Source organism: Bos mutus, chromosome 16 (genome assembly GCF_027580195.1).
Source record: "Bos mutus isolate GX-2022 chromosome 16, NWIPB_WYAK_1.1, whole genome shotgun sequence".
NCBI lineage: Eukaryota > Metazoa > Chordata > Mammalia > Artiodactyla > Bovidae > Bos > Bos mutus.
Genome location: NC_091632.1, coordinates 4,033,314 through 4,059,879, shown reverse-complemented (window position 1 = coordinate 4,059,879; position 26,566 = coordinate 4,033,314). Strand labels below are relative to the sequence as shown.

Here is a 26,566-nt window from a genome sequence, read left to right as displayed (position 1 = left end):
CCCAGGTAGGAATAAAGAAAGGTTGCTTCAGCCAGCCAGTCACAGTATAGATACAGGACCCAGGATCGTACACGTAAAGCACTTATTTCGGCATCCAGCACATGGCAGCTGCTCAGTAAGTATTGGTTCTTATTGTCATTAGCCATCTGAGGCCTGTCCACTAGAAGTTGGTCCCCATTTTGGCCAGAACCCCTCTACCCAGAATTCCTCTTGCCTTGGGCTGCAGTCATTCAGCTTTGTCACCATGACAACCATCGCTTTGTTAGAAATACCTTCTCTCCAACTCCACATACATACCCGTGGGGGATGAATTTAGGGCCTGAAAAGATATATCTAGGTTGGGAGCAATAAGAAAGAAATGACAGAGAGACAAGACAGACATGTGGGCAGTTTTGGGCAGGAAAGAGCTCTCTGCAGGAGGCACCAGCTCTTGTCACTAACCTTACACCAGGCCCCCATGCTCTGCTCACCTCTGGCCCTGGCACACCTTGCACATCTTTCGATCACACAGTACTTTGTCTAACTTGTTGTTTCTTTCCATAGATCAAAGAAATAGAAGTGAAGAATAAGTAATTAATACATCACCAGATCTCCTCCCCAGCTTCCCTTTCACTATCTTTTGAACAAACTGTGTGAGCAAGATAACATCTAAAGAAATAAGAAAGGTCAGACAGAGTCAACCAGCCTGCACACAGTGGGGGATGGTGGCGACTCTGACCCCCCACCCCCACCCCCGGCCCATCTCAATGATTAACTGAGGTTACTTCCCTGTTTCACTTTAAAAGCTTCTACGTCCGAGCAGAATCTTCAGAGGTGGTTTTGAGGGGAGGCAGAACTGTACAAAAAAGATCTTCACAACCCAGATAATCACGATGGTGTAATCACTGACCTAGAGCCAGACATCCTGGAATGTGAAGTCAAGTGGGCTTTAGAAAGCATCACTACGAACAAAGCTAGCGGAGGTGATGGAATTCCAGTTGAGCTATTTCAAATCCTGAAAGATGATGCTGTGAAAGTGCTGCACTCAATATGCCAGCAAATTTGGAAAACTCAGCAGTGGCCACAGGACTGGAAAAGGTCAGTTTTCATTCCAATCCCAAAGAAAGGCAATGCCAAAGAATGCTCAAACTACTGCACAATTGCACTCATCTCACACACTAGTAAAGTAATGCTCAAAATTCTCCAAGCCAGGCTTCAGCAATATGTGCACTGTGAACTTCCTAATGTTCAAGCTGGTTTTAGAAAAGGCAGAGGAAACAGAGATCAAATTGCCAACATCCACTGGATCATGGAAAAAGCAAGACAGTTCCAGAAAAGCATCGATTTCTGCTTTATTGACTATGCCAAAGCCTTTGACTGTGTGGATCACAATAAACTGTGGAAAGTTCTTCAAGAGATGGGAATACCAGACCACCTGATCTGCCTCTTGAGAAATTTGTATGCAGGTCAGGAAGCAACAGTTAGAACTGGACATGGAACAGCAGACTGGTTCCAAATAGGAAAAGGAGTACGTCAAGGCTGTATATTGTCACCCTGTTTATTTAACTTCTATGCAGGGTACATCATGAGAAATGCTGGACTGGAAGAAGCATAAGCTGGAATCAAGATTGCCAGGAGAAATATCAATAACCTCAGATATGCAGATGACACCACCCTTATGGCAGAAAGTGAAGAGGAACTCAAAAGCCTCTTCATGAAGGTGAAAGTGGAGAGTGAAAAAGTTGGCTGAAAGCTCAACATTCAGAAAACGAAGATCATGGCATCCGGTCCCATCACTTCATGGGAAATAGATGGGGCAACAGTGGAAACAGTGTCAGACTTTATTTTTGGGGGCTCCAAAATCACTGCAGATGGTGACCGCAGCCATGAAATTAAAAGACGCTTACTCCTTGGAAGGAAAGTTATGACCAACCTAGATAGCATATTCAAAAGCAGAGACATTACTTTGCCAACAAAGGTTTGTCTAGTCAAGGCTGTGGTTTTTCCTGCGATCATGTATGGATGTGAGAGTTGGACTGTGAAGAAGGCTGAGTGCCGAAGAATTGATGCTTTTGAACTGTGGTGTTGGAGAAGACTCTTGAGAGTCCCTTGGACTGCAAGGAGATCCAACCAGTCCATTCTGAAGGAGATCAGCCCTGGGATTTCTTTGGAAGGAATGATGCTAAAGCTGAAACTCCAGTACTTTGGCCACCTCATGCGAAGAGCTGACTCATTGGAAAAGACTCTGATGCTGGGAGGGATTGGGGGCAAGAGGAGAAGGGGACAACAGAGGATGAGACGGCTGGATGGCATCAATGAATCGATGGACATGAGTCTGGATGAACTCCGGGAGTTGGTGATGGACAGGGAGGCCTGGCGTGCTGCGATTCATGGGGTCGAAAAGAGTCGGACATGACTGAGTGACTGATCTGATCTGAGAGACCCACCATGTCCCCAGATTGCTGGCAGTCTGAATAAAAGGCAACTTTCCTTTACATGAACATTTGTAAGTACTGATTTTGAAAGCTGTGAACAGTGGGACCCAATTCAATAACAGAGAGACAGAGAGCAAAGACAGAAACACAGAGAAAGAGATCAGAAATGGAGTGACGGCGAGGAGTCATGATGAGAAGCCCTGTGTTCACCCTCTTGATCATTATGTGGAGCACAGGTGCTAGGTGGGGTCCAGTCTGAAACCCTTCTCTGCACTAACTCGCTTTGAGTACATTTTTATCCCTTTCTAGGCCTCAGTTTTCCCATCTGTTTTTGTTCTTCAAGGCCCATTTCATTTCTTTTTTTTTTTAATTTATTTATTTGTTTTTGACAGTACTGCATGACTTGTCAGAGAAGGCGATGGCACCCCACTCCAGTACTCTTGCCTGGAAATCCCATGGACGGAGGAGCCTGGTAGGCTGCAGTCCATGGGGTCGCTAGAGTCGGACACAACTGAGCAGCTTCACTTTCACTTTTCACTTTCATGCATTGGAGAAGGAAATGGCAACCCACTCCGGTGTTCTTGCCTGGAGAATCCCAGGGACAGGGAAGCCTGGTGGGCTGCCATCTATGGGGTCGCACAGAGTCAGACATGACTGAAGCAACTTAGCAGCAGCAGCAGCAGCAGCATGACTTGTGGGATTATTTTGTTCCCCAACCAAGGATTGAACCCAGGCCCTTAGCAGTGATAATTCAGAGTCCTCACCACTAGACCACCAGGGAATTCCCCAAGGCCCCTTTCATTTCTCATAGTCTCCATTCATAGTCCTTGACTGGCCTTCCTAAAACAGAAGACACTTGCACTAATTGGTAAAGAACAGAATTTATTCAGAAAAAAACCAGTCAGTACAATATGCACCACAGGATATCGCTTAGCTCACATCACAGACATGGGATAAAAAAACTTCACAATAAATTAAGGAAGCCCACCCTCTCCCTCCAGGATGGCCCCGCAGGACCTCTCAACAGACATACTTTGTTACAAATATAAAACCAGTAGACTGCTTGGATACCTTCAGGTGAGATCAGACATGCTGGGCCCAGCCGATGAGATTTTAGCCACAAGGTGAGGTGTGCTCAAACCCAGAATTTCCCCTTACAACACCTCAGCCCAGAGAAGAGAATTCCAAACAAGCAGGAAGACTTCCTCAAAAAGACCCTCATTTGCATAAAACAGGGCCTCCCCCGTCTCCCTCCCCTTCCAAGTTGGCTGTCCCCCACCAGAAACCTCTCAGGGGCTCTTCATCCCCCCAGATTAGGTTCCTTGTCTTGAGGCAGCGGAAGTTCCTCGATGATGCTTGTCAATCCAGGCTAGAAAGACGTCCAGCTCTCCCAGAGACTTAACGGCAGCAGACCGGACCTCCAGCTGAAACCATGCAAATCATCATCATACCCTGCCTTTCTGAGCTGTACCACAGTTTTCAGTCACTTGCCCCATGTTCTGGTCCCCATGAAGTTTGCTTTTTATGCAACCATTATCTCTGCAGGGCATACAGACCCTAAATTATTTTCCTAACAGATAACCTTAATTGTTTTCTATAAACAAACAGTTAAATCATGTCAGTAACTTATAAACAAAATAAGAAGTTCTTCATTCTTTGCCCTCTGATTTTCTTTTTCCTATATGTCACAGAAAAACAAACAAACAGACTTGCTTTGCTGGAAGCTCTGCTTGCTTTCCTGTTGACATCAGCTCGGCCTACTATTGCCAGTCTCCGTGAAAGCCACGGTTCCCGAGGGGCCCAGCAATGAGAAGCGGGAACAGCATGTCTCCGTTGGACGCTGGAGCCCCGAAGAAGGTGTCCTACCCAAAGTCACACAGCCGACTGGCAGCAGAGTTAGACTGGAACCCAAGTCTCCTGACTTATCCCAGCTCTTCCTTAGCAGAGTGGAAGAGATGGTAAGATACAAAAGTATGTCCTGTGGAGCCAGATGGCATGGGATCAAGCCCTACCTCCATCACTCAGTTGTGGTATAAACTTAGTTAAATGACTTAACCTGTTTGTGTCTTGGTTTTCTAATTTATCAAATATAGACCATGGCTTGTAGCATTGTTGTAAGGAATAAGTGTGCTGATAATACCTTTAGTGCACTTAATACCTGGTTCATAGGAAGAACAATATGAATTTCAGCCATTGTGATATTACTCTATGGAGCCTCTCCACAAAGAAGAGCTCTGAACAGACCTTGCAGCTCCTTGTTATTCAAAGCATTGACTTAATCTGGGAGTGTGGGTGAACCACAGAATCTCAGACCTCATTCCAGGTCTACCAGCCAGAATCTGCGTTTCAACAGAATCTCTAAATGATGCAGGTAAGATACTGTGCTTCTAACTCCACCTCTACATGAGATGTGCATACAACATCCGCACGTACATGAGAAGCGCTGTTCATCACCACAAAGGACGCTGACCACAGTTCCTAGACACAGCGACACAGAAACCCGCTACCAGGTAGCACGCTTCATGCATAACAGCTTACAGTTCACTGGGGCTCTCTGCTCCCTCTGCATTGTGCGTGTGTGCTAAGTCACTCAGTCGTGTCCAACTCTGTGTGGCCCCATAGACTGCAGCCCGCCAGGCTCCTCTGTCCTTGGGATGCTCCAGGCAAGAATACTGGAGTGGGTTGCCACGCTCGACCCAGGGATCGAACCCGCGTCTCTTACATGTAAGCTGCATTAGCGGGCAGGTTCTTTACCACTAATGCCACCTGGGAAGCCTCCGTCTGCCTCAGCCCTATCTTAAACAGTGTGTGCTTTCCCTCAGATCTGAACATAGTTCTGATATGTGGAAAGAAAACAGTGGAGGCATAATGGGGAGGGAGAGCCCAGGAAATTAACAAATGAGGTAAGACCAACACACCCTGCAGACACAGAACTGGGCAGACCGGCCATCAATACTGTTGAGTAAACGGATGAATTTGAGCAGGGAGGAGGCTGTCCATTCAGGCCGCTGCATCCCATCTCTACCTCCCCTGTCCTCTCCCCCTCCCTTACCTGATCATAGTTGTCATGGATGATTCTGGTTGCATTGGTTGCTTCCTGTCTGCAGTGACACAGATTCTGCTGCGATAAAATGGAGATAGCATCCATTAGAAGACTTTTGCACCCTGGCTCACTCTTAACACCACCTCCTACGTGAGGAGTGATAGTTCTCCTTCCTCCCAAGGTGAGAGTCAGGTGAGTCAACCCAGGCTGGGGCAGCAGGGGGCTGTAGGGGCTGTTTGTAGAATCACTTTGCATTTCACCAGGGCTGGAAAGGCCTGGAGAGCAGGGGCCAAATCTGTCTTGTCACCCCCCTGTGAATGCAACACTACTCTAGGCAGGCACTCAATGAATATTTGTTGGGCTAGTTAATTAAATTATTGGTTAAATACATCTTAACGTAAGTGGGACAGGGGTCAAGACCTCTTCTAACAATTTTAGGATTCAAGGCACAGAGAGGTGAAGTAGCTTGTCACAAAGTCACCGGGGAAATCATTGGCAGAGATGGGGCTAGAACCCCCGGGTTTTCTCCTGGTCTAAGTTTTTATTGGCTCTTGGGGGCTCAGCTTTATTTCTGAGGTTTGTTTTTAACAAATCACAATGTGTGTTATGAGAAGCCCAGAATCCTCAACATGCCCCTCTCATAGGCCAGTCCCGGGATCACTTAAGAGATGCTTTGAGGTAAGTTGGTCATCCCAGGAAGATTATCCATGAGGAAACCGGGTCTGAGGAGGAGAAAGCCCTGGGCAAGGAGGACCCACTAGAAGTGGTTCCCGACACTTCTGCCCATGGATTACAGGGCAGGGGATTTCCCTTGGGCCCAGAACCATTTCAGAAGGCCACACAGGGCCAGTGTGTCCTGGACTCCGTGGGGCAGGCAGGAAGCAGATGCTGGTGACTCACACATTGTTGTAGAGTCTTCTGCATGTAGAGGAAAGAGTTGGCAAGGCTGCTGATTTTTCTCATGATTTGGGGGTTCAGCTCCTGATGGTCCTTGAACACTCTGTCCACATAAAATGCCAGGAGGTTCTTGGTCACGCAGCACACATCTAAGGGCTATAGACACAAATTAAGAATAGCCCCAGAGGACCTCTTCTCTTATTATCCTAGAGACAAAAGCAGCCTGCTTGGGTCGGGGCAACAAGGAGTGAAATAACTAAAAGCCATTTTTTTACATTTTTATTGGTCTCAGAGTGTCCTCTTATGACACCAAAGCTGCTTATGACAGAGTCACCAAGAAGAGATTGCAGTTCTTACCCTCTTTTCCCGTGGCCAGGAGATATATTCACAGGGGATGGCGCCCAGCAATAGGCTAGAATTCTCCCTACAGCATCCCTGACATACCGTCACTAACTTCTGCTTAACTGCTTCCAGGGATCAGACACTTCCCTTTTGAAAGGAGAGATGTCTGAGCAGCTTTCTTGAAAAGCACTTCCTTACACTGTGCTGAAGTCTGGGTCTCTGGAACATCCTCTAGCCACTAAAAGCCACTCAGTGACTGCTGCATGTCAGGCTTGTGCTAGGCACGTATTCCTTTCAGTGTGATGACTGCTGGTCTCTCCTCCAGTGTGATCTTTTTACACTTCAGGGATCACTTGGTTGGAGTGGAGATGTGCAAAAATGGAAACTGACAGCTGCAGAAATGCATGCATCTGGCCAGGTCCTCAGAAAAGCTCCTGACTTCCTTGGGCATGGCTCAGGGCAACTGGCCAGCCAGAGTTTCCTTCTTGCAGTTTGCACTCCACCCTAAGAGCCAGTGTAGGAGATCTGTAGGTCAGCCTGAGAAAAGAAGGGTCTACAGCAATGGTGCATCTATATCTTCATTAGCATTAAGGCAGCAAAGCCTCCTTGGCCCGACAGGTAGCTTTTCCTGGATGGAAACTGAACTTGCAACACAAAACCTCTCCTCTTGCTCTGCTCCTTCTAATTCCCTTCACCTTTGTCTCATCAAAGAGGGAGAGGGAAAGAGAATAAATACGATGATGAACTGTATACTCTAGGCCACATCAACTATTTCTAGACCTTGAGAGGATGAAGAAACAGGGGCATGAGACTTGAGAGTCTATTTCTGACAACCACTGCTAACTAGACATTCCTTCTCCCAAGACGTCCTTTGGTCATTTGAAAATGATGGTTTCAAAATACATGGCCTTTGGGTCCCTTCCAGTTATAATATCCTGTAAGTCTCCTATACCATTGACTAGAATAGAATTTAGGAAGTGGTTCCTTGCATTTACCATAAATAAATCAGGCCTAATACTGCGTAGAAGAATGATCTTGTGCCTTATACTCTGTCACTTAAACAACTGAAAGAAGTGGGTTTCTCTAGAATGCTATCAAGGACTGGAGGAGCTCATTTTTAAAGGTACTTCTCATTGGCCCCTTCTGTGAAGTGAACCGTCACCTCATAAATCCGCTGTTTTCCAATGCACGGACTCTCAGCACCTCTAGTCTGGCAATTAGACATTCCCTCCCTGCCTTCTGGCCTCAAGCTGTCTATTGTAAAGAACATCACCAGACTGTCTTTCTGAAAGACTATGTGGTCACCCACTCTGGTTCCAACACCCGCAGGAACTCCCTGTGGCCTGTATTATAGGCCACAGCTCAGAGTTCTCTGGCTGTCCAGTAGTTAGGATCCCACGCTTCCTCTGCTGGCGACACAGGTTCCCCCGCTGGGTAACCAAGATCCCACAAGCCGCTCAGTACGACCAAAAATAAATAAAGCTGAGGCTCAGCCTGGCTTTCAAGTTTGCCTCTTTTTTTTTTTTTTTTTGTCGCACCTCATGGCTTGAGGGATTGTAGGTCCCTGACCAGGGATTGAACCCACACCCTTGGCAGTGGGAACACAGAGTCCTGATTCCGGGACCACCAGGGAATTCACCCCGGCTGCCCCTCTGTCCCCTGATCTGTATTTCCATTGATCTTACACACCTATTCTCCCCAAACCCTTCCTTTCTTTTAGCCACTAACCCCAAGCCTCTTCAGCTTTTGAGACACTGCTCATTGTCTCAGTTTCCCCACAAAACCACAAAAGTCACTCTAAGCCATAGAAATCCTGCCCCATCCGAGCATGTGACACCTTAATCACTGTTGGGGTGAACACCCTCCCTGGGGTTCAAGTTCCCCAAGACAGGAGCACACCCTCTCACACCAGCTGACACGTGAGGAGTCGGCGGAGCCTCAGAGTCCGGGGAGGTCAGGGAAGAGGCATGCACAGGCGCGGATTCCCCTTCAGCCCTGGGCCACTTCCCCACAAAACGCCAGAGGAGGAGCGAGCAGACAGAGGCCGGTACCTTAATGCCATGCAGGGTCTCCGATGGGGACAGGATGGTGACGTTTTGGAAGGTGTCCTTAGCTTGCTATGGAGGAAAACACAATGGACACAAGCAGTGAGGACTTCACATCCTCCAGGGACACCGAGGTGATGAGCAGGAGCTGGCTGTCACGCCAAGAGGTAAAGTGAGGCACGCTCCCACACCTTCACCCCAAACCCACACTCACAATGGCTGTTTTGATTCCTCGGAAGCTCTCCTCCACACGGTGCAAGTTCATGGAAATCAGGCATCTCCTGAGGCCTCGGGCATGCACTGAGCACAGGAAGAGCCCGGCACCCAGGAGGCAGAGGGAAACGCACGGTGCCTTCATGTCCTGCAGGGAGGGGTGAAGTGAGCTTTCCGGCCAAAGACCCCGACTGAGTCTCCCTTCGGACTTTGCAAGGCCGGTCAGAGGGCAGCCCAGAAAGCAGGACTTAGGACCTCAGCCTGCGGACCTCAGGGCATGTGTCTCCTTCTCTGGTTTCTTTGAATCAGTTGAGTTAGCCCTTCCCTGTCCCCCCCGCTGCACCCACTCCACTCCCGGAAAGCCTGATCCACAGTGTTCTCCCAACTTTCAAGGAGTGAATTTGTGTGTAAATCATTCACATGACTCAACACAGCTCGTTTTTCAACAGGGGTGAGAAGCGTTTTTTTTTTTTTTTTTAACAAATTCAATAGGAAAACAGGGTTGGTAATATGCCCTAGAAATTAGGCAACAGATCTGAAAAAACCATAGAACACATTCACTTTTTTATGTTTACCCCTGAAAATAGGAGACATCCTTTATTATATCCCCACTTGGTAACTAAGTTACATCCCCACTGTGTCTGCTTAAAATCACTCCTTTGATGCCAACTATGAAGATGTCACCAGCTGAAGAGATGGGAAAGGGAGATACGGGGCCTCTAATAATCCATTAGCCGCAGTGTCGAGGAAGACCCACAGATGGCAAGGTGGCGGCTTCCCCTCCATCACCCACCAAGCCAGGAGGTGCCAGGGACGTGCTTGCCTCTCGCCAACCTCTAACCAGGGCCAGACCCAGACCCCTGCTGCCCCCGCCCCCCGCCCAGTTCTCACACCCCCTCCTGCCTCTGTCCTGTCTGTTTTCAGTGAACCACTGTCAGTGGTGTCATGTAATATATCTTGAGAAAAGTGCTCAGCCTGTTGAGTTCTCCTCCTCTGACTTTTCCCAGCACCAGCACACATTTCACAAACAGAGCCAAGTGTTAAAAATACGTCAGAGGGCAACACATGTGCATGGACTGGCCTCTGTCCGGCGTCGTCCATGGTACAGACTGAGCACTCGGTTCCAGCCACGTGTGTGCTGTGTAAGGCGTGTGGGCACCACAGTGGACGAGAGGGGGGCCGTGAGCATAGGAAGCCAGCTAGGGGCTCTGGACGCCCCCACTTCTAACCACGCCTGTGGGAGAGCGTGAGCCGTACCCCACCCCTCCCCTGACCCTGGGTCATCCCCCAGGCTCTTCTCCAGAAGCTGAGAAGCGGTGACTCCTGCTTAAGAAACCGTGTTCCCTCACCTCTCCTTAACTCAGCAGCATTCCCAGCAAGGGACAGGTGTACGCTGAGATCTCACTGGAGAGCAGGCATTGTGCTAAAGAGCTTGATTTCTCTTCTTGCAACCTGTTTCTAGCAGAACAAGGAAATAGACCCCATTGACAGGGCAGGCAATCGAATCCTCTCTCCCCTCAAAAGACAGCTGGGGTGCTTCTGGGGAGACAAGTGACTAAAGAGGGCACAGTTTTTCTGCTGACAACTCTCAGAAGCAGTGGGGTGTTGCCCGCTTACCCTCAGGTGATTCCAGCCATTTCACCCGATTCAGGCAACAGTAGTAGCTAACACTGATCACGCCTGCCTCGTGCCTCGGGCTCCAGGCCAAATATTTTCCATGGTTATCTCATGCTCCCAGCCAGCCTCTGAGGGTGGTTTTTTTTCCATCCCCGTTTTAACTGAGACGGAACTGACTCTTAGCGAGGTGGAGAAACCTGCCCAAGGTACGTGGCCCCTGAGCGGCGGAACCAGGATGGGAGGGCAGGCAGCCGCTCCCCTCAGCCCTGCACCGCCCCGCCCTCAGCACCGCCCCCTGGATCTCTGCGGAGACCCAGCAGATCCCCTAGCAGCAGACGGACAGAACAAACTTCTGCCAGGTCCCACCGAGCCCGTGATACTCCTTATATTTAAAGATATACTTAATAACTGCAAATGACTAAAAGTACATATACTATAAAGTTCCCAGGAGTTTTTAGAATTAAAAGAAGCTTATAGTAAATGCTAGATTCTTTCGCTTTGAACCCTCCTACACTGCTCTGTGTGTGTGTGTGTCTGTCGCTTAGTCGTGTCCAACTCTTTGTGATCCTATGGACTGCAGCTCGCTAGGCTCCTCTGTCCATGGAATTCTCCAGGCAAAAATACTGGAGTGGGTTGCTATTGCTTTCTCCAGAGGATCTTCCTAACCCAGGGGTCGAACCCACAGCTCCCACATTGCAGGCAGATTCTTTACCATCTGAGCCACCGGGGGAGCCCCCTACACTGTTGATGGGAATGTAAATAGGTGCAGCAGCTATGGAAAACAGCATGGAGGTTCCTCAATAAACTGAACAAGGAGTTACCATGTGACCCAGCAATCCTACTCCTAGGCGTATATCCAAAACAAAAATATAATTCGAAAATATACATGCACTCCTTTATTCATAACAGCACTATTCACAATAGCCAAGACACAGAAACAACATAAATGTCCATTGACGAAACGAATATTGTCAACGGATGTATACAATGGAATATCACTCAGCCACAAAGAAGAATGAAATCATGCCATCTGCAGCATCATGGATGGACCTAGAAATTATTGTACTAAGCGAAGTAAGTCAGAAAGAGAAAGACAAATGATGTGCTTATATGTGGAATCTAAAATATGACATGAATGAACATATATGTGGAACAGAAACACACCCGCCGATATGGAAAACAGCCTTGTGGTTGACAAGGGGGAGGGAGGTCGGGGAGAGAAGGACTGAGGGTTTGGGATTAGCAGACACAAATTACTGTGTATACAACAGATAAGCAACAGGGTCCTTCTGTGTAACAGAGGGAACTATAGTCAATATGCTGTATAAACCATCATGGAAAAGAATATGAAGAAGTATGGATATATATATATATACATAACTGAATCACTCTGATGCACAGCATAAGTTAACATTGTAAATCAATACACTTGAATAAAAGTTTAATACAATCATCATGCTTCTGAAAACAAAATAGATCCCTTCCTCTTCCCTTTCTTCCTTCCTCCTTTCCCACTCTGCCTCTCTACTTATTGAGAAGACAGGACTAGAAAGTTCAACCGGAACACCCCTCCCCATTCTACAAAGTGCCCAGCACCTGTAACACCGTAGGCCACTCACAGCAACTGCAGGTCACCTCTCTGCAGCCGTAATGGAAGAGGAGTAGGATGGTGATGAGCAAAACCTCAGGATGGACACCGCGAGCCTCACCTCTCACAGAGTGCTCCAGGGCCGCCCCTATGCCTTCTCTCTGCGCTCCTTGCCACTTGGAAAGGGCTGGTCACTTTTATGCAGGTGAACACAAGGAAATGCTGTCAGGGTTTAACTGGGTGGGTCCGTCTGGGGGGAGATCGTTTTTCCCCACCTTTCCTTAGCATCTTATTTCCTGAATTGTTTTCTTTTTCTTTTCAGATACAGCTGATTAATCATTATTAAGAAATGTGTCTTTCTTCTCAGTCTTGACAGGCAGCTTCTAGGAAAAAATGAACTCCCCAACTCTATGCAAATGAGATTTTCTTGCAATTCTGTGTCCATACAGAAAAATCCAAGTTAGATCACTTTCCTGAGTGCCGTGGCATGTCACCAATTGTACCCTGCAGGCAACGTCAGGAAAGCAATCTTCTGACAGCCACGCCCTGCAACAGCCAGCCATGAGATCCTGCAGGTGCCCCGGCTCCTGTCCACTCCATCTGCCCGAGCTATTCAGCACCTAACGTGTGCCAGGTGCTAGCTAAAGGCTTTACGTGCCTTATTTTGTTTAACTTCGTCAGGAGGGTTTTTTCTTCCTCTCGCAGAAATTCAAGGGTTTCTTGGGGCATCTTCTCTTTCTTCAGCATCTTGTCCCTTAGACAGCCCTTTCATTCTTAATGCAGAGGGAGAAAATGAGACTGGGAGGCAGAGGAGCTTAGCAGCCAGGAGCAGGTCGGGAACAGAGACTGGAATCCTTGATCTTGGGCCAGAAGACTCTCTGTCTAAATTGCTTTTTTTTTATATACAATCTCTACACCACCAGTTCTTCAGAATCAGGGTTTGGGGTGATGGTGATAAAAAAAGGTAGGATGTAAAAAGTTTCCTCTCCAAACAAGAACTCCCAGAACAGTTTGTTTTTACCAAAACGAAACAGCTTGGGGATGGGGTATGCTTATAAGAAACCCCATGGGCTCTTTGGACAACAAGCTGGAATGGAATCTGCCCCGTGGCCAGCCTGACAGAGTGGTGGGCAGCACCCAGCAGGGAAGGAAGAGGAGCAGGGAACACTGAGGACAATGTATGGGCAGAGATGCCAGGAAGTGGAGCCACAGGGGCTGGACATCTTGCGATCCAACATCTTGGAATTAATGAAATAGTACACGTTGAGGGAAGCAGTCGATTGTAGTGGTCACAGCGTCGCTCTAGATTTAAACCCTGGCTCTCCCTCTTCTCTGTGAGATACTGGACAAGCTGCTCAAAACCTCCCTGGAGTTTCCTAAAATAGGTAAAGATAAACTGTGAGGCTCTGAATGATCTAATGGACTTGATCCTGGTGAGTACTCCATAAATATTATTTATTCTGATGCTATGTGCCAGGCACCTGGAAAAGGAGAAGACACCTTTTTCAGACTCAGTGTCTCTGTGCTCCTTCTGGGGAGGAGAGGAAGAGCTAGTCTTGAGTCCAGAGATCTCCCCCTCCTCACTCCTGCTTCTCCAGGGAGGGAGATGGGCAAGGGAGTGTATGCTGTTTTTCACAGCACTGCCTGAGCTGCCGGCTCATAGCTCACAGATGGTGAGTGGATTGCAACACTGCTGACTCTTAGCCTGTATTCACCACCTTGTGCTCAGACTGTGTGTTCTCATCCAACTTTGATTTCAGGACAAAGATGTCACATCAGGAAGCTTGTAGAGAAAGGAAAAATATGTGCTGTGTTCATAGCTCCACTCCAGTATACACTGTATCATAGTAACTGGGACTGCAACTCGGGAGTCAGCCAACTCAGGCTGACTGCTTCTGCTTGCTTTGGCTGTCAGACCAAAAGCAAGCCAGTTAATCTCTGTGCCTCTGTTTATTCATCTGCAAAATGGTGCTAATTATGCCTGATGAACATTCACCATGCAGGCATGGTGTGTAGATTACAGGATTAAATGTAAGCTTTAGCACAAGGCCTGGAAAATAATAAGCGATTAGAAAATTATAAGCTTTGTTATTAATTTTACAGCACCCCCTTTCAGTTCCTAAACAGGAGAAAAGAGGGACAATAAGAAATTACTTTTCTCCATCCTAAGCCTCGCTACTAACACTTAATATAAAAAGACAAGAATACAGATTGAGGTGAATGGCATTCCTCCCAGGATTGCAATCAAACTGTGGATTTGATCCATAGATGTAGGTTCTATCTAGCCTAGAATCGGGTCTTCTAGAGCCAGCTGACCCACCACTGGGATATCAGAGCTCCATTGCCCATTTGTTAAATGGGGACACAGACAAAATGAAGGAAAACCAGAGACTGAGATGGAGATGCACTGAGTTTGACGTGTGCTGGACACAGCTCTCTCACACTTTCCAATCCCCCATGCTTCCACTCAAACTCCATGAGCCATTCAAGATGCTGCCAAGGCAATTTCTTCTCCATAAGAGGGTAGTTTGCCTCTCCAAAGAGCCAAGTCTTGGAGCTCAGACAAGAAGGGAACCAGGCATTGTGTCACCCCAGGGGGCACCACGCCCAGTGCCTTTCATGGGAATGAGGTGCCCTGGAGTTGAGCAAGGTGCAGCCCTACTGAGTGACTCTGAGGAAATGACTTAGGTTTATATGCCTAACTTCAGTGATATATGAGGAAAACCCTATAGTTGTGAGGACTGTATGACACTAGAAATTTGCAAAAGAAATAAATAACCGATATTGATGAATGGATAGTTCATTTGGGAAGTAAATACAGATCTAGAAAGAATATAAATGATTACTCACTTTTCTGTCTTTTTACTTATTATATTTTAAATTGAAGTATAGCTGATTTACAGTGTTGTGTTAGTTTCAGCTGTATAGCACGGTGGCTCAATTATACATATATATTTTTTTCAGATTCTTTTCCTTTATAGGTTATTATAAAATATTGAGTATAATATAGAAAACAAACATACTTATCAGAGAAAAGGAGGGAGGGATTAAGTAGGGAGTTGGGATTAACATATACACACTACTGTATATAATAAAGTAGATAACTAACAAAGACCTACTGTATAGCATAAAGATATATACTCAGGAATGTAAATTTTAAATGTCTCGGTAAATATATCTGGATTGTAATAATTTGTTTTTAATTGTATATAACTTTTAAAATACAGCAAAAAAAAAAAAGAGAGAGAGATTTCGATTCCGGTTCTGCTGTTCGCATTGAATGGTTCTGTAAATAGTTGTAGTTTTGGTGTGTCGGTGGAGGAGGTGAGTGCAGGGTCTTCCTGCTCCACCTTTTCAGCCCCTCTCCTGGGGGACCTTAAGCCTGAACCATTTCTCCTCTGTCTGGGATTCAGAAATAAGAGTTAGAAAAAACATCAAAGAGCACCCAGTTCCACATTCCCATTAAAGCCATGAACAAGCGGAGACATGAGCCAGCCCTTCCTTCACCCAGCAAAGACACGGCACACTGTTCTCAGACCTCCTTGTCCTGGCTTCCAGCCTTCTCTAAGCCCATGCTGCCTTCCCACCTAGGACCAGGTGGACCGGAACCGAACAGTGGGGAGCCTCAAGCCTGTGTAGCAGGGGAGGTGATGTCAGTCTCCCAAGCCAAGCAGTTCTGACTGCCTTCACCTAGGAAGTTGATGACCTGAGGAATTGCAAACTGACCACCCCTTGCTGATGGGGAGGGAAGCACAGACCCACCTTGGGAAACTGTCCCCCACCAATCTGGCCTTTCCTTCTCCATTTTCACTCCCAAGGTTCTCAGTGGCCACCTGGTGGTCCAGAACCTCAGATCCTGTTTGACGTCAATGGGTTCTATGGTTCGAGTGCCCTGAAACAGCCCCCGTCGAGACTGGCAGAGGGAGCAGGGATGGGTCATGGAAAGAGTCCAAGCGCTACCTCCCGATTTCTGTCCTGGGTTGCTGATCTGGTCTCAGCCCCAGCCACCCATCCTCCCCCAGGTCCCTGCCTGTCTAAAACACAAACCCAGTCTTGGTGTTCCCCCGCCAAAAGCTCCCCACATGGTCCCGGGGCCTTCAGGGTGAAGGAGACTGTTCCCCATGACACGCCAGCCCCGTCACAGCCTGACCCTCACCACATCATCAGCCACACCCCTCGTGATGAGCCTCCAGACCTCACCTAGAAAGCACACCCTGTGCTCTTCTGCCTTAGAAATGCCTACTCAGCTTTTAAGACAGTCCAGACTGACTTTCTTGTGAAGCCTCTCCCCTTTTCTTGCCCTCTCCTCTCTTCTCTCCACCTTCCTACCTCCACCCTGGTTGACTTCTGTTTCTTTCACATTCGCACTGATTGGATACAAAGACACCCAGTTAACTTTGAATCTCAGATAAACACATCTCAGTGTTTATCCACCTGAAAATCAAAGTTAACTGAACATCCTGTATTTTTATTTGTTAAATCTGGCCACTTTCCACTGAACTCTCCACAGACTTCAACCCCCGCCAGGGCCAGACACATGAGGCCTGCAGCTCATGGGATGCTCTTTAAGAAAAGGAATTTTAAAATGGAAGTTCAAAATTAGGGAAAGAAGTGAATATTTATTAAGAATGAGAAGTGAGTTGTGACAAATTACAAATCTCAAAAAGCTGACAAATACCACAAACACCACACAACTGAGAAAGATAGCTCAAACACTTTTAGAAATAAACTACCTGATTCCTCTTTGTTTGCTTCTTCTATGACAATAATTTTTAACTTATTTTCTGTAAAGATGATTTTTTAAAGTCAGTCTTTCCTTTGGTATGGTTGTTCAAAATTCGGTTTTGGTCACTGATAGCTGGCATGCATGAAAGATGCTACAGGTTTGTGCCCTACAAATTTCACAGAAATTCCCATAAATTCTGCTTCACAAGATTCCCATTAGAAAAGAAAAAAAAGTATGTGATTCATTTATAATTATATATATTGCATTATTGAGTAAATGTTTCCACTTTTACCAGATTTTAATGAAAACCAAATCTTTAGCTTACAATTTTAGGTGTTCGATGGCTGGAAGAATTTTCAACACATTTTTTTCTGGCTCCAAACATCTAAAACATTGCTTCTCTTCAAAAATCCACACACTATCAGTAAAAAGAGTCAGTACAGTGGCTGGAAGGAATATTCCTTGATGCCATTCTTACACCAGGATGGGTAGCAGTATCTTAACCACACACATATGTGATTCCAAGCCATCTAAATACATCTCTCTAAGGGTCAAATATGGATGTGAGAGTTGGACCATGAAGAAGGCTGAGTGCCGAAGAATTGATGCTTTCAAACTGTGGTACTGGAGAAGACTCTTGAGAGTCCCTTGGACTGCAAGGAGATCCAACCAATCTATCCTAAAGGAAATCAGTCCTGAATATTCATTGGAAGGACTGATACTGAAGTTGAAGCTCCAATACTTTGGCCACCTGATGTGAAGAACTGACTCTTTTGAAAAGACCCTGATGCTGGGAAAGATGGAAGGCAGGAGGAGAAGGGGACGACAGAGGATGAGATGGTTGGGTGGCATCACTGACTCGATGGACATGAGTTTGAGCAAACTCTGGGAGATGGTGATAGACAGGGAAGCCTGGCATGCTGCAGTCCATGGGGTCGCAAAAAGTCAGACACAACTTAGCGACTGAACCACAAAGGGCCAAATACATCCCAAGTCAACAGCTCCTTACTCAGATCCCCAAGTTATTTTGATCTCTTCAGTGTCACCTGAGGGGAGGCCAGAGTAGAAAAGAACACTGATCTTAACTGATTAAGATGAACTTATCTTCCCTTTGTGAATTTTACAAGAACATGACATGTGAACACATACACTTCCTTAGCTAAACAGTCATTTCTCCTGGCCACAGACCCTGGGATGATATATTGCATTTTACTGTATTTTATAATTTATTTTTCATTGAAGATTTACACACATGAAATTTAAGATGGCATGTATATGATGCAAACCTGCAGGCCATTGCCCCAGTCTGCCCTGCCCCCATTCCTAGGACAAGTAGGCAACCGCTGTCAACATCCAGGGTCCCCATTTGCTATTTAGCTTCATAATTCTAGAGAACATACATTTATTCTGTTTCTGAACTCTTCATTTTAGAAATGAGCTATTGGCTTCCCAGGTGGCGCAGTGGTGAAGAATTCGCCTGCTAACGTAGGAGGACCAGGAGATGTGGGTTTGATCCTTGGGTCTGGAAGATCCCCTGGAGTAGGAAATGACAACCTGCTCCAGTATTCTGGCCTAGAAAATTCCATGGAGAGAGGAGCCAGGTGGGCTGTAGTCCATAGGGTCACAAAGAGTCTAATATGACTGACCACACATGCACTATTGGCTTAGTATAACTGAAGATAAAGATTTAGTTTCTTTACACCTCACACAGACATGCTCATTCCCCTTCACCATCACCAGAGCTCCTCTTCCATGGCAACATGTCACTCAAAGCCAGGTCCACCCAGAGCAGCCAAAGCCCCTGGGAAAAGGCAAAGTCCTCCTCTCTTGCCCTTGTGACAACCTGCTCCAGGGAGAATCAGAAGAATGTTACCAGGGCCAAACATTGCATGTGCCCTTATCATTCCTTTATCTGACATTTCTCATTGTCACAAACTCAAAATTCAAAGGGGAAGGAGCAACGTTGACAGTTCAGTTCAGTTCAGTCACTCAGTCGTGTCTGACTCTTCGTGACCCCATAGACTACAGCAGCCAGGCCTCCTTACCCATCACCAACTGCCTGAGTTTACTCAAACTCATGTCCATCGAGTCGATAATGCTATGCAACCCTCTCATCCTCTGTCATCTCCTTCTCCTCCTCCCTTCAATCTTTCCCAGCATCAGGATCTTTTCCAATGAGTCAGTTCTTCGCATCAGGTGGCCAAAGTGTACTGGAGTTTCAGCTTCAGCATCAGTCCTTCCAATGAATATTCAGAACCTATTTCCTTTAGGATTGACTGGTTGTATCTCCTTGCTGTCCAAGGGACTCTCAAGAGTCTTTTCCAACACCACAGTCCAGCAAGGCTGACAGTGATAGCTAAAAAAACAAGTCGTGAGCACAACCCCCCACTGTAGTAGGGGCCTATATGCATTAACTCTTTTAATTTTCACATCTACTCCACGAGGCAGATAATATTTTTGTGTCTATTGTTTTAGAGAAGAAAGCTAAGACAGCGCTGTCAAGAGCATGCCCCGGGGCACCCAGGGAGTACACAGCAGAGCTGGATGCCATTTGGGCAGCCCGACTCCAGCACCTCCGTCCTCAGCCACCTCACTCTACCAGACAGGAAGGAGCAGCTGGTCCAGCTGTCTCCCTCCCAGAGAAGGAAACAGTGAGGCTCTGAGAGAAGACATGACTTGCCCAAGGCTGAATAGTGGTGGAGTAGGGACCCAAACCCACGCCCTCAAACTCTCAGTCCAGTGCTTCTCATTCATATGCCCTTAGTCACCTCCTCTGATTTCAGACCTTCCTTCCACAGAAATAAAGACACTTCTCTTGAAGCTGAGGAAAAGCAAAGTAATAAGTTATATTGCATAGAGCTTAAGAGGGCCCTTCCCAACCAACAAATCCAGGCAAGTCAGCAGAAACTATGATTCTGTGGAAATCAGATGTGCTTTTTCCCTTCTTGGTAAAATGACCCGTGGCCATTGAGAAGAGCTCCCCTGGGCACTGGGAGCCAGGGGGTTCCTGGGGAGAGCTTCACCTCAGGAGACCTGGGCGGAGGAGGGGCTCGGGCTGGAGGCTGTTGGCTTGCTCCACCTGTATAGTGAGGGGACAGCAGAGAGCGGGCTGGGGGATGTGGAATGTTTGCAGCGTGAGAGCAGGTAGGGCACAAGGACTACATCTTGCTTTCTTGTTGTTTCCTGGAGGAAGCCCCAACCTGCGGACCTCTGCCGTGGTATTGTCCTAGCTCTTAGGATTCTGTCCGCTCAGAGAACCAGAGACATTGCTTACACTTCTATTCCTAGTAGGACTTTCTCCCCTAGGTCACCTAAACCTGCATCAAAATTCAGATACAGAGTGATTCAGTTAGCATGCTGGGCGGGAGCTGTGATTTTCTTAGACTTGAGCTGTGATTTTCAGCTTAGGGCCCAAACTTAAAGCAAGATGCAGTTCCTCCAGGAATTTCTCCCATCACTCTCCTTTTTCCCCTTTCCCCTTCTCCTTTCTCCTCTTTCCCCTTAGTCTCTCCTCGGCACATGGGGACTTATTTTGAGACCTGGTCACTAGGAGGTTAGGTTGGTTGAACTGTTCTAAAATCTCTCTCCCAACAGACCTGAAGCTTGAGATGGACTGAGGCTGTGTCTCCTCCCCATCAGAGAGAGCATTTCAGCAAGTGACTAGATGCCCCCTTTTAGTTTGAGAAACTGAGGTCAAGTTCTTCCTTGGATATAGACTCCATGACGGCAGGGATCTTCTCTGTTTTGTTCACTGGTTTACCTCCAAAATGTAGCACATAGCAGATACTCCATAGAAATTTCTTAAGTGCATGAATTAATGACAGGGAATGTATGTATGTGCACTAAGTCCCTTCAGTTATGTCCAACTCAGTGAGACTGCATGGACTGTAGCCCACCAGGCTCCTCTGTCCATGGGATCCTCCAGGCAAGAATACTGCAGTGGGTTGCCATGCCCTCCTCCAGGGGATCTTCCCGAACCAGGGATTGAACTCAGGTCTCTTGTCTCCTCCCTGGCAGGTGGGTTCTTTACCATTAGCACCACCTGGAAGCCCAATGACAGGGAATGGGACCTCCCCAAAACAGAGACAATTGCATGGTTCTTTGATGTTTCCACACACCCACCTGCACAGGGTTTTAAGTTCAACATGAAGAGTTTGCCTGCTAGGCTGGGAGCCTGGTGGGAAGGGGCCCTGGATTCATACCACAGAAACACTATTTTTCTATGCCCCTTAAGTGAAGCACTTCCACAGAAAAATCAGAGAAGCCAGGCCTAAAGTGTTTGAATGCCTCTCTCTCAGTGTACAAAACAGCGAGCCCCCAGGAAGGACTGAAGGCAGTATCGAAGAGTTGAAGAGTTGAATTGTACAGGCCTTTTTCTCTTTTGATGTGTGCATCTATGTTGAGAAATTACACAAAATGTGGCAACAGAAGAAAAAATTCTGAACATGATATTTTAAAGACATTGAAAAATTAACAGATAGGAAAAGAAAAAAAAAATCAATTTGACTAGCTGTGTCAAAGTTCTGTAAAATCAGTTAGTTTCGCCTGGTGCCCTTGAAACACTTAAGCACATTTTAAGTACCAGAGTAACTTGTCATCCCTAAAGCTTTTCTTGAAATAAAAAAAGTTAATCATGCACCAACTGTAGATCTAATAAGTCTAATCCATTCCTTTGAGAAATTGGTGAAATATGTGAGATGCCCCACTCCCCAGCAAAGAGCACATGTACACACAAACTTTTCCTCTGATACCCATCTACAGACCTTCAGGAGTCTGCAAACTCTAAATTTAAACCCTTAAAAGACTTGGATTTGGATCTAGTTTCGACACTTGGCTGTGTCACTCTGGACAGGCCAACCTCTCTGTGCCTGTTTCCTCATCTCGAGAAATGGGGGTGGCAATTTCTGTCGTAGCCGCCTGCATCCAAATGTTATGCTGTCTGCATGTGTAAGGGATGACAAACACAAAGGGAGGGGTGCTCATCTGGAAAGGAAGAGGTGCCTTTTCTCCCCACCTATTCACCCAAGACCAAGTCACAACCTGCTCGGTGATGGGAGCCACAGAAAGGGAAATTGGTCTGATGCTAGAAGAGAGCTGTCCACCCTTCTTTCTGTTGGGTTTGTTCATGGTAGTCTTGCTTGTAGAAGGGTTTTCACAGGGCTGGGGCTTGGGTCATTTCTTCCCTTAGGAAGAAGCAAGAGTGAATAATTCTGGGCTCTTCTTAGATCTACAGCCCCCACCGTGTGTGGCAAAGCCAATGGTGCTGAGTTATGGAATGAGCCCTGGACTTAGAGTGACCAACCATCCTAGTTTTCCTGAGAAGAAGGAATTTCCTAGGACACATGACTTTCAGTCTTAAAGACAGAGAAGTCTGGGGCAAACCAAGATAAATTGGTCACCACAAGTTGGACTGAGAAAGAACTAGATCTGATCTCTGGTCTGCCACTTACCAGCTATGTGACCTTGGACAAGTCCCATAAGGCTGTATTCTACTAGCCTCGGTTTTCTCATGGGGCAAATGAGGAATTGACAAGATGGTATGTAAGAGAGACCCTAGCTGAAGGAGGAAACTCAACAAATTGCTTTTTTTTTTTAATCTGAAAATGCAAGCAACAGGAGCATAACTCACTCTGCTTTCCTCTTCTCCACCAATAATTCTCCCATTCACAAAAGTTGGTCTTCCCTCATACCTCACTTGGTAAAGAATCTACCTGCAATACACAGGAGACCCCAGTTTGATTCCTGGGTCAGGAAGATCCACTGGAGAAGGGATAGGCTACCCACTCCAGTATTCTTGGGCTTCCCTTGTGACCCAGCTGGTAAAGAATTCACCTACAATGTGGGAGACCTGGGTTCAATCCCTGGGTTGGGAAGATCCCCTGGAGAAGGAAAAGGCTACCCACTCCAGTATTCTGGCCTGGAGAATTCCATGGACTGTATAGTCCATGGGGTCGCAAAGAGTTGGACACGACTGAGTGACTTTCACTTTCACAAATGTTAATAGCATCAGTCCATCATTCCATGCACTCCAAAGCACTTCCACATATGGTAGCACTTCATACTCAAAATTCCACATAAGTAGAGAGATGTCCTTATATCTTTTCCAGATGGGGAAACTGAGGCTCATTGATTAGTGGAGCAACCAGGTAGAGCTAGAACTCCAACCTAATCACCTTGGCTCTTAATCCAGGTCTCTTTCTTCAAGACCACTCTCCTCCTTTCCCCCCATGGAGCAGCTGCCAGCCCTTCCTCCAACCTGGGGACTCCAGGCCTCTGGAGATAAATACTCCACTGATATCAAGAGGTGGGTTCAGGGTGAACCTTGGGGAAGGCTATTCACCCCCTACTACACATACTCCTGATCATTTCTTGGCACCACAAGATTCCAGGGCTGAGAATGTTTTTTACCTCTGAACCCATGGAGGTCCTCTTAGAGCTCAAACTTGTTTCAATCATATCCTTCTGAGGATAAGAAAAGCAGGAACCATGTCCCCTTGGCTTTGTGCTTTGAGAATACCCTAGGCAGGAGTCAGGCTGTGAGGCCTGCCCCCTCATGGGCCCTTGGAGGCTGAGAAAGCTGATGGGAAGGAGAACAGAAACACAGCCATCCTCTGCATCACCTTCTCATTCTTATCCTGCTTCACTTCTCCATTCCCGACAGTGCAGAGTTTTTGCTTAGAAGGATTTTCTCTTTTTCACCCGTTGGAAAAGTCATCTTTGTTTTGGTACAGAAAAAGTATACAAACCAAAGAAAGAAGAAAAGAAAAATAGTCGCTCGCGGTCATTCCATCCAAGAATAACCCTGGTGTCTTTGAAAGAAAAGTTATGACCATCCTAGACAGCTTATTAGAAAGCAAAGACATTACTTTGCCAAAAAGGTCCATCTAGTCAAAGCTGTAGTTTTTCCAGTAGTCATGTATGGATGTGAGAGTTGGACTATAAAGAAAGCTGAGCACAGAAGAATTGATGCTTTTGAACTGTGGTGTTGGAGAAGACTCTTGAGACTCCTTTGGACTGTAAGGAGATCCAACCAGTCCATCCTAAAGGAAATCAACCCTGAATATTCATTTAAAGGACTGATGCTGAAGCTGAAACTCCAATACTTTGACCACCTAATGCGAAGAACTGACTCATTTGAAAAGACCCTGGTGCTGGGCAAGATTGAAGGCAGGAGAAGGGGACAAAAGAGGATGAGATGGTTGGATGGCATCACTGACTCAATGGACATGAATTTGAGTAAACTCCGGGAGTTGGTGATGGACAGGGAGGCCTGGCGTGCTGCAGTTCATGGGGTTGCAGAGTCAGACATGACTGAGCAACTGAACATTTTCTAATTTGGGATCATTAAAGAAAAATGTTAAGGGGGTTCACACAGCGACTGTAACTCTAGGTCGTAACCCTCACAAGGGCCCTAACCCGAGGCTATCTTAGTCACTGACATATTCATTCACCAAACATTCACTGGGCCCTTACAACTTATCAGACACTGCTCTCAGTTCTGACGATACAGCGGTGGATGACACAAACAGTCCTGCCCCTATAAGCCTCGGAGCAATAGGGGAGACAGGTCATCAACCAGCCACGGTCACTACATCATCCTGAGCATTCTAGAGCTGGTCTCTGTGCTCAAACTGTCCAATGTATTGTTTCATCCTACAACTCTGTGTGTGCTAAGGAACTTCAGTCGTGTCCGACCCTTTGCAATCCTATGGACTGTCACCCACCAGGCTCCTCTGTCCATGGCGATTCTCCAGGCCAGAATGTCTCCTGCATTGACAGATGGGTCCTTTACAACTGGCACCATCTGGGAGGAGGGCCTATATTCAGCCACATTACAGACTGAGAGAATTTAGGTCAAAAAGAGCTTGACCACAGAGCTAGTAAGGGTCGATAGGGGTCTGGACGGCCGAGTCTGACTCTGGGGTGGGGGAAGGGTCGTAACTGTGCTGCCCTGACAGAAGCTGTGAAAGTGAAGGAACGTGAAGTCGCTCAGTTGTGTCCGACTCTTTGGGACCCCATGGACTGTAGCCTACCAGGTTCCTCGGTCCATGGGATTTTCCAGGCAAGAGTACTGGAGCGGGCTGCCATTTCCTTCTCCAGGGGGTCTTCCCGACCCAGGAATCGAACCAGGGTCGGGTCTCCTGCACTGCAGACAGACGCTTAGCCGTCTGAGCCACGCGGGAAGCCCTCATAGACAGAAGCTGTACAGGAGCCTAACTAGGTCCGCAGGCCAAGGAAGGGGTCCTGACAGAAGTGAGATTTAACTGGAAATATGGTGGAGGAGCGCTGGAAAAAAGCTGATGGAGGAAATGGATTCCTTCCTCCTGATCACCCCCGAGACTCCAGTGTCGCCCCCCAGGAGTCCTGCCCCACCTTCGCCCCGAGCTGCAGCCCTCAAGGCCCTCGTGTCTGCATCCTCACCATCTTGCTCTTAGCCTTTCTTAGTGTTCCCTGCGAATGCTCCTCAGGGCCCCATTCCAAACTCTTCCTCTGCACCCTGCCCTGTCTCCTCCTCTCAGCAATCTTGGAAACTTTCATCCTCCCTTTCCCTCAAAATGCTCAAGCTTGGCCGAGAACCCCAGCTTTCCCAGCACCAATTATTAATCACAGTTCAGAATAAACTGCCATGCTCAAGTTTCCCCACATTCCGGGCAAGGTGGAGCTGAGACATGATGAGGAAAAATCTGGGACTTTTCAGCTGCCTGCTACCCAGAAAGTCAGGGCAAGAGCAAGGCCTGAGGCAACTTGAAAAGCCTAGGCAGCTCCCCTCAAATTAAGGTGCAGACCAAGCCCTCTCCCTGAGTGCAGTTAGCGTCCATTCCAGTCGGTGCATGTTCCCACCAGCTTTCCCCCAGGTCCCAAGGGCAAAAGGGAGCTGGGTGCAGATCCCAGGGGGCAGACGCTAGAGGAGCCTGTCCCTGACTCCTTTCTGCCTCTCAGTAGCTCTCCAGCCCTGAGGTGGTTCAGAAATGCCTGGCAAGTGGCAACATCTGTATCCACCTGCTGCAACGGAAGCCAACGGAGAAGTGATGGCGCTGAAGCAGGGACTAAGCTTCTGCCAAAGGAAGACACGCGCCATACTCTGTTAGCCCTGAACACACTTCCTCTTCCTGAGGATTCCTCTTTCCCGAATTCTAACCTCAGGGAACTCCCAGAGCCTGAGGGAGGAGGAGGAGCAGGGAGGGGGCCAGTGGTGACGTCCAAAGGCCTGTTCACGGGAAAAGCCGGATGTGAGAACAAAAGGAACTTCTGACAAGGATGACTCTACCTCTGTAAGCTGCACAAGTCATGGTGGTTGCAGTAGCAGCAGTAGTATCAGCTGCAAACACTTATGTGTGAGGCACTGTTCCAAAAGGCTTTATGTACTTGAGCTCATTTAATCTTGGATCCAAGAGAACCTGCTTTGCTGAGACCCTTTTACAGGTGCTGAGTCCCATTGCTGCTGCTGCTGCTAAGTCGCTTCAGTCGTGTCCGACTCTATGCGACCCCAGAGACGGCAGCCCACCAGGCTCCCCCGTCCCTGGGATTCTCCAGGCAAGAACACTGGAGTGGGTTGCCATCTCCTTCTCCAATGCATGAAAGTGAAAAGTGAAAGTGAAGTCGCTCAGTCGTGTCCGACTCTTAGCAACCCCATGGACTGCAGCCCACCAGGCTCCTCCGTCCATGGGATTATCCAGGCAA

General features: G+C 47.3%; 1 protein-coding gene across 3 annotated transcripts; it reads right to left on the bottom strand.

The window, feature by feature from the left end:
• Positions 1–3,309: 3,309 nt before the first annotated feature.
• IL19 (interleukin 19) lies at positions 3,310–12,925 on the bottom strand. Of its 3 annotated transcripts, none has more exons than XM_005891662.2 (6): positions 12,191–12,925; positions 8,956–9,102; positions 8,748–8,813; positions 6,358–6,510; positions 5,467–5,535; positions 3,310–3,838 (listed from the first exon to the last, which is right to left on the bottom strand). In XM_005891662.2, exons 2-6 carry the CDS (start codon positions 9,097–9,099, stop codon positions 3,728–3,730), a joined length of 543 nt encoding a protein of 180 aa, XP_005891724.1. In that variant the 5' UTR covers positions 9,100–9,102; positions 12,191–12,925; the 3' UTR covers positions 3,310–3,727. The 3 variants fall into 3 exon arrangements, with proteins under 3 accessions (XP_005891724.1, XP_070240525.1, XP_070240523.1); XM_070384424.1 differs by having other exon boundaries at positions 5,467–5,532; XM_070384422.1 differs by having other exon boundaries at positions 12,281–12,925.
• Positions 12,926–26,566: the final 13,641 nt, after the last annotated feature.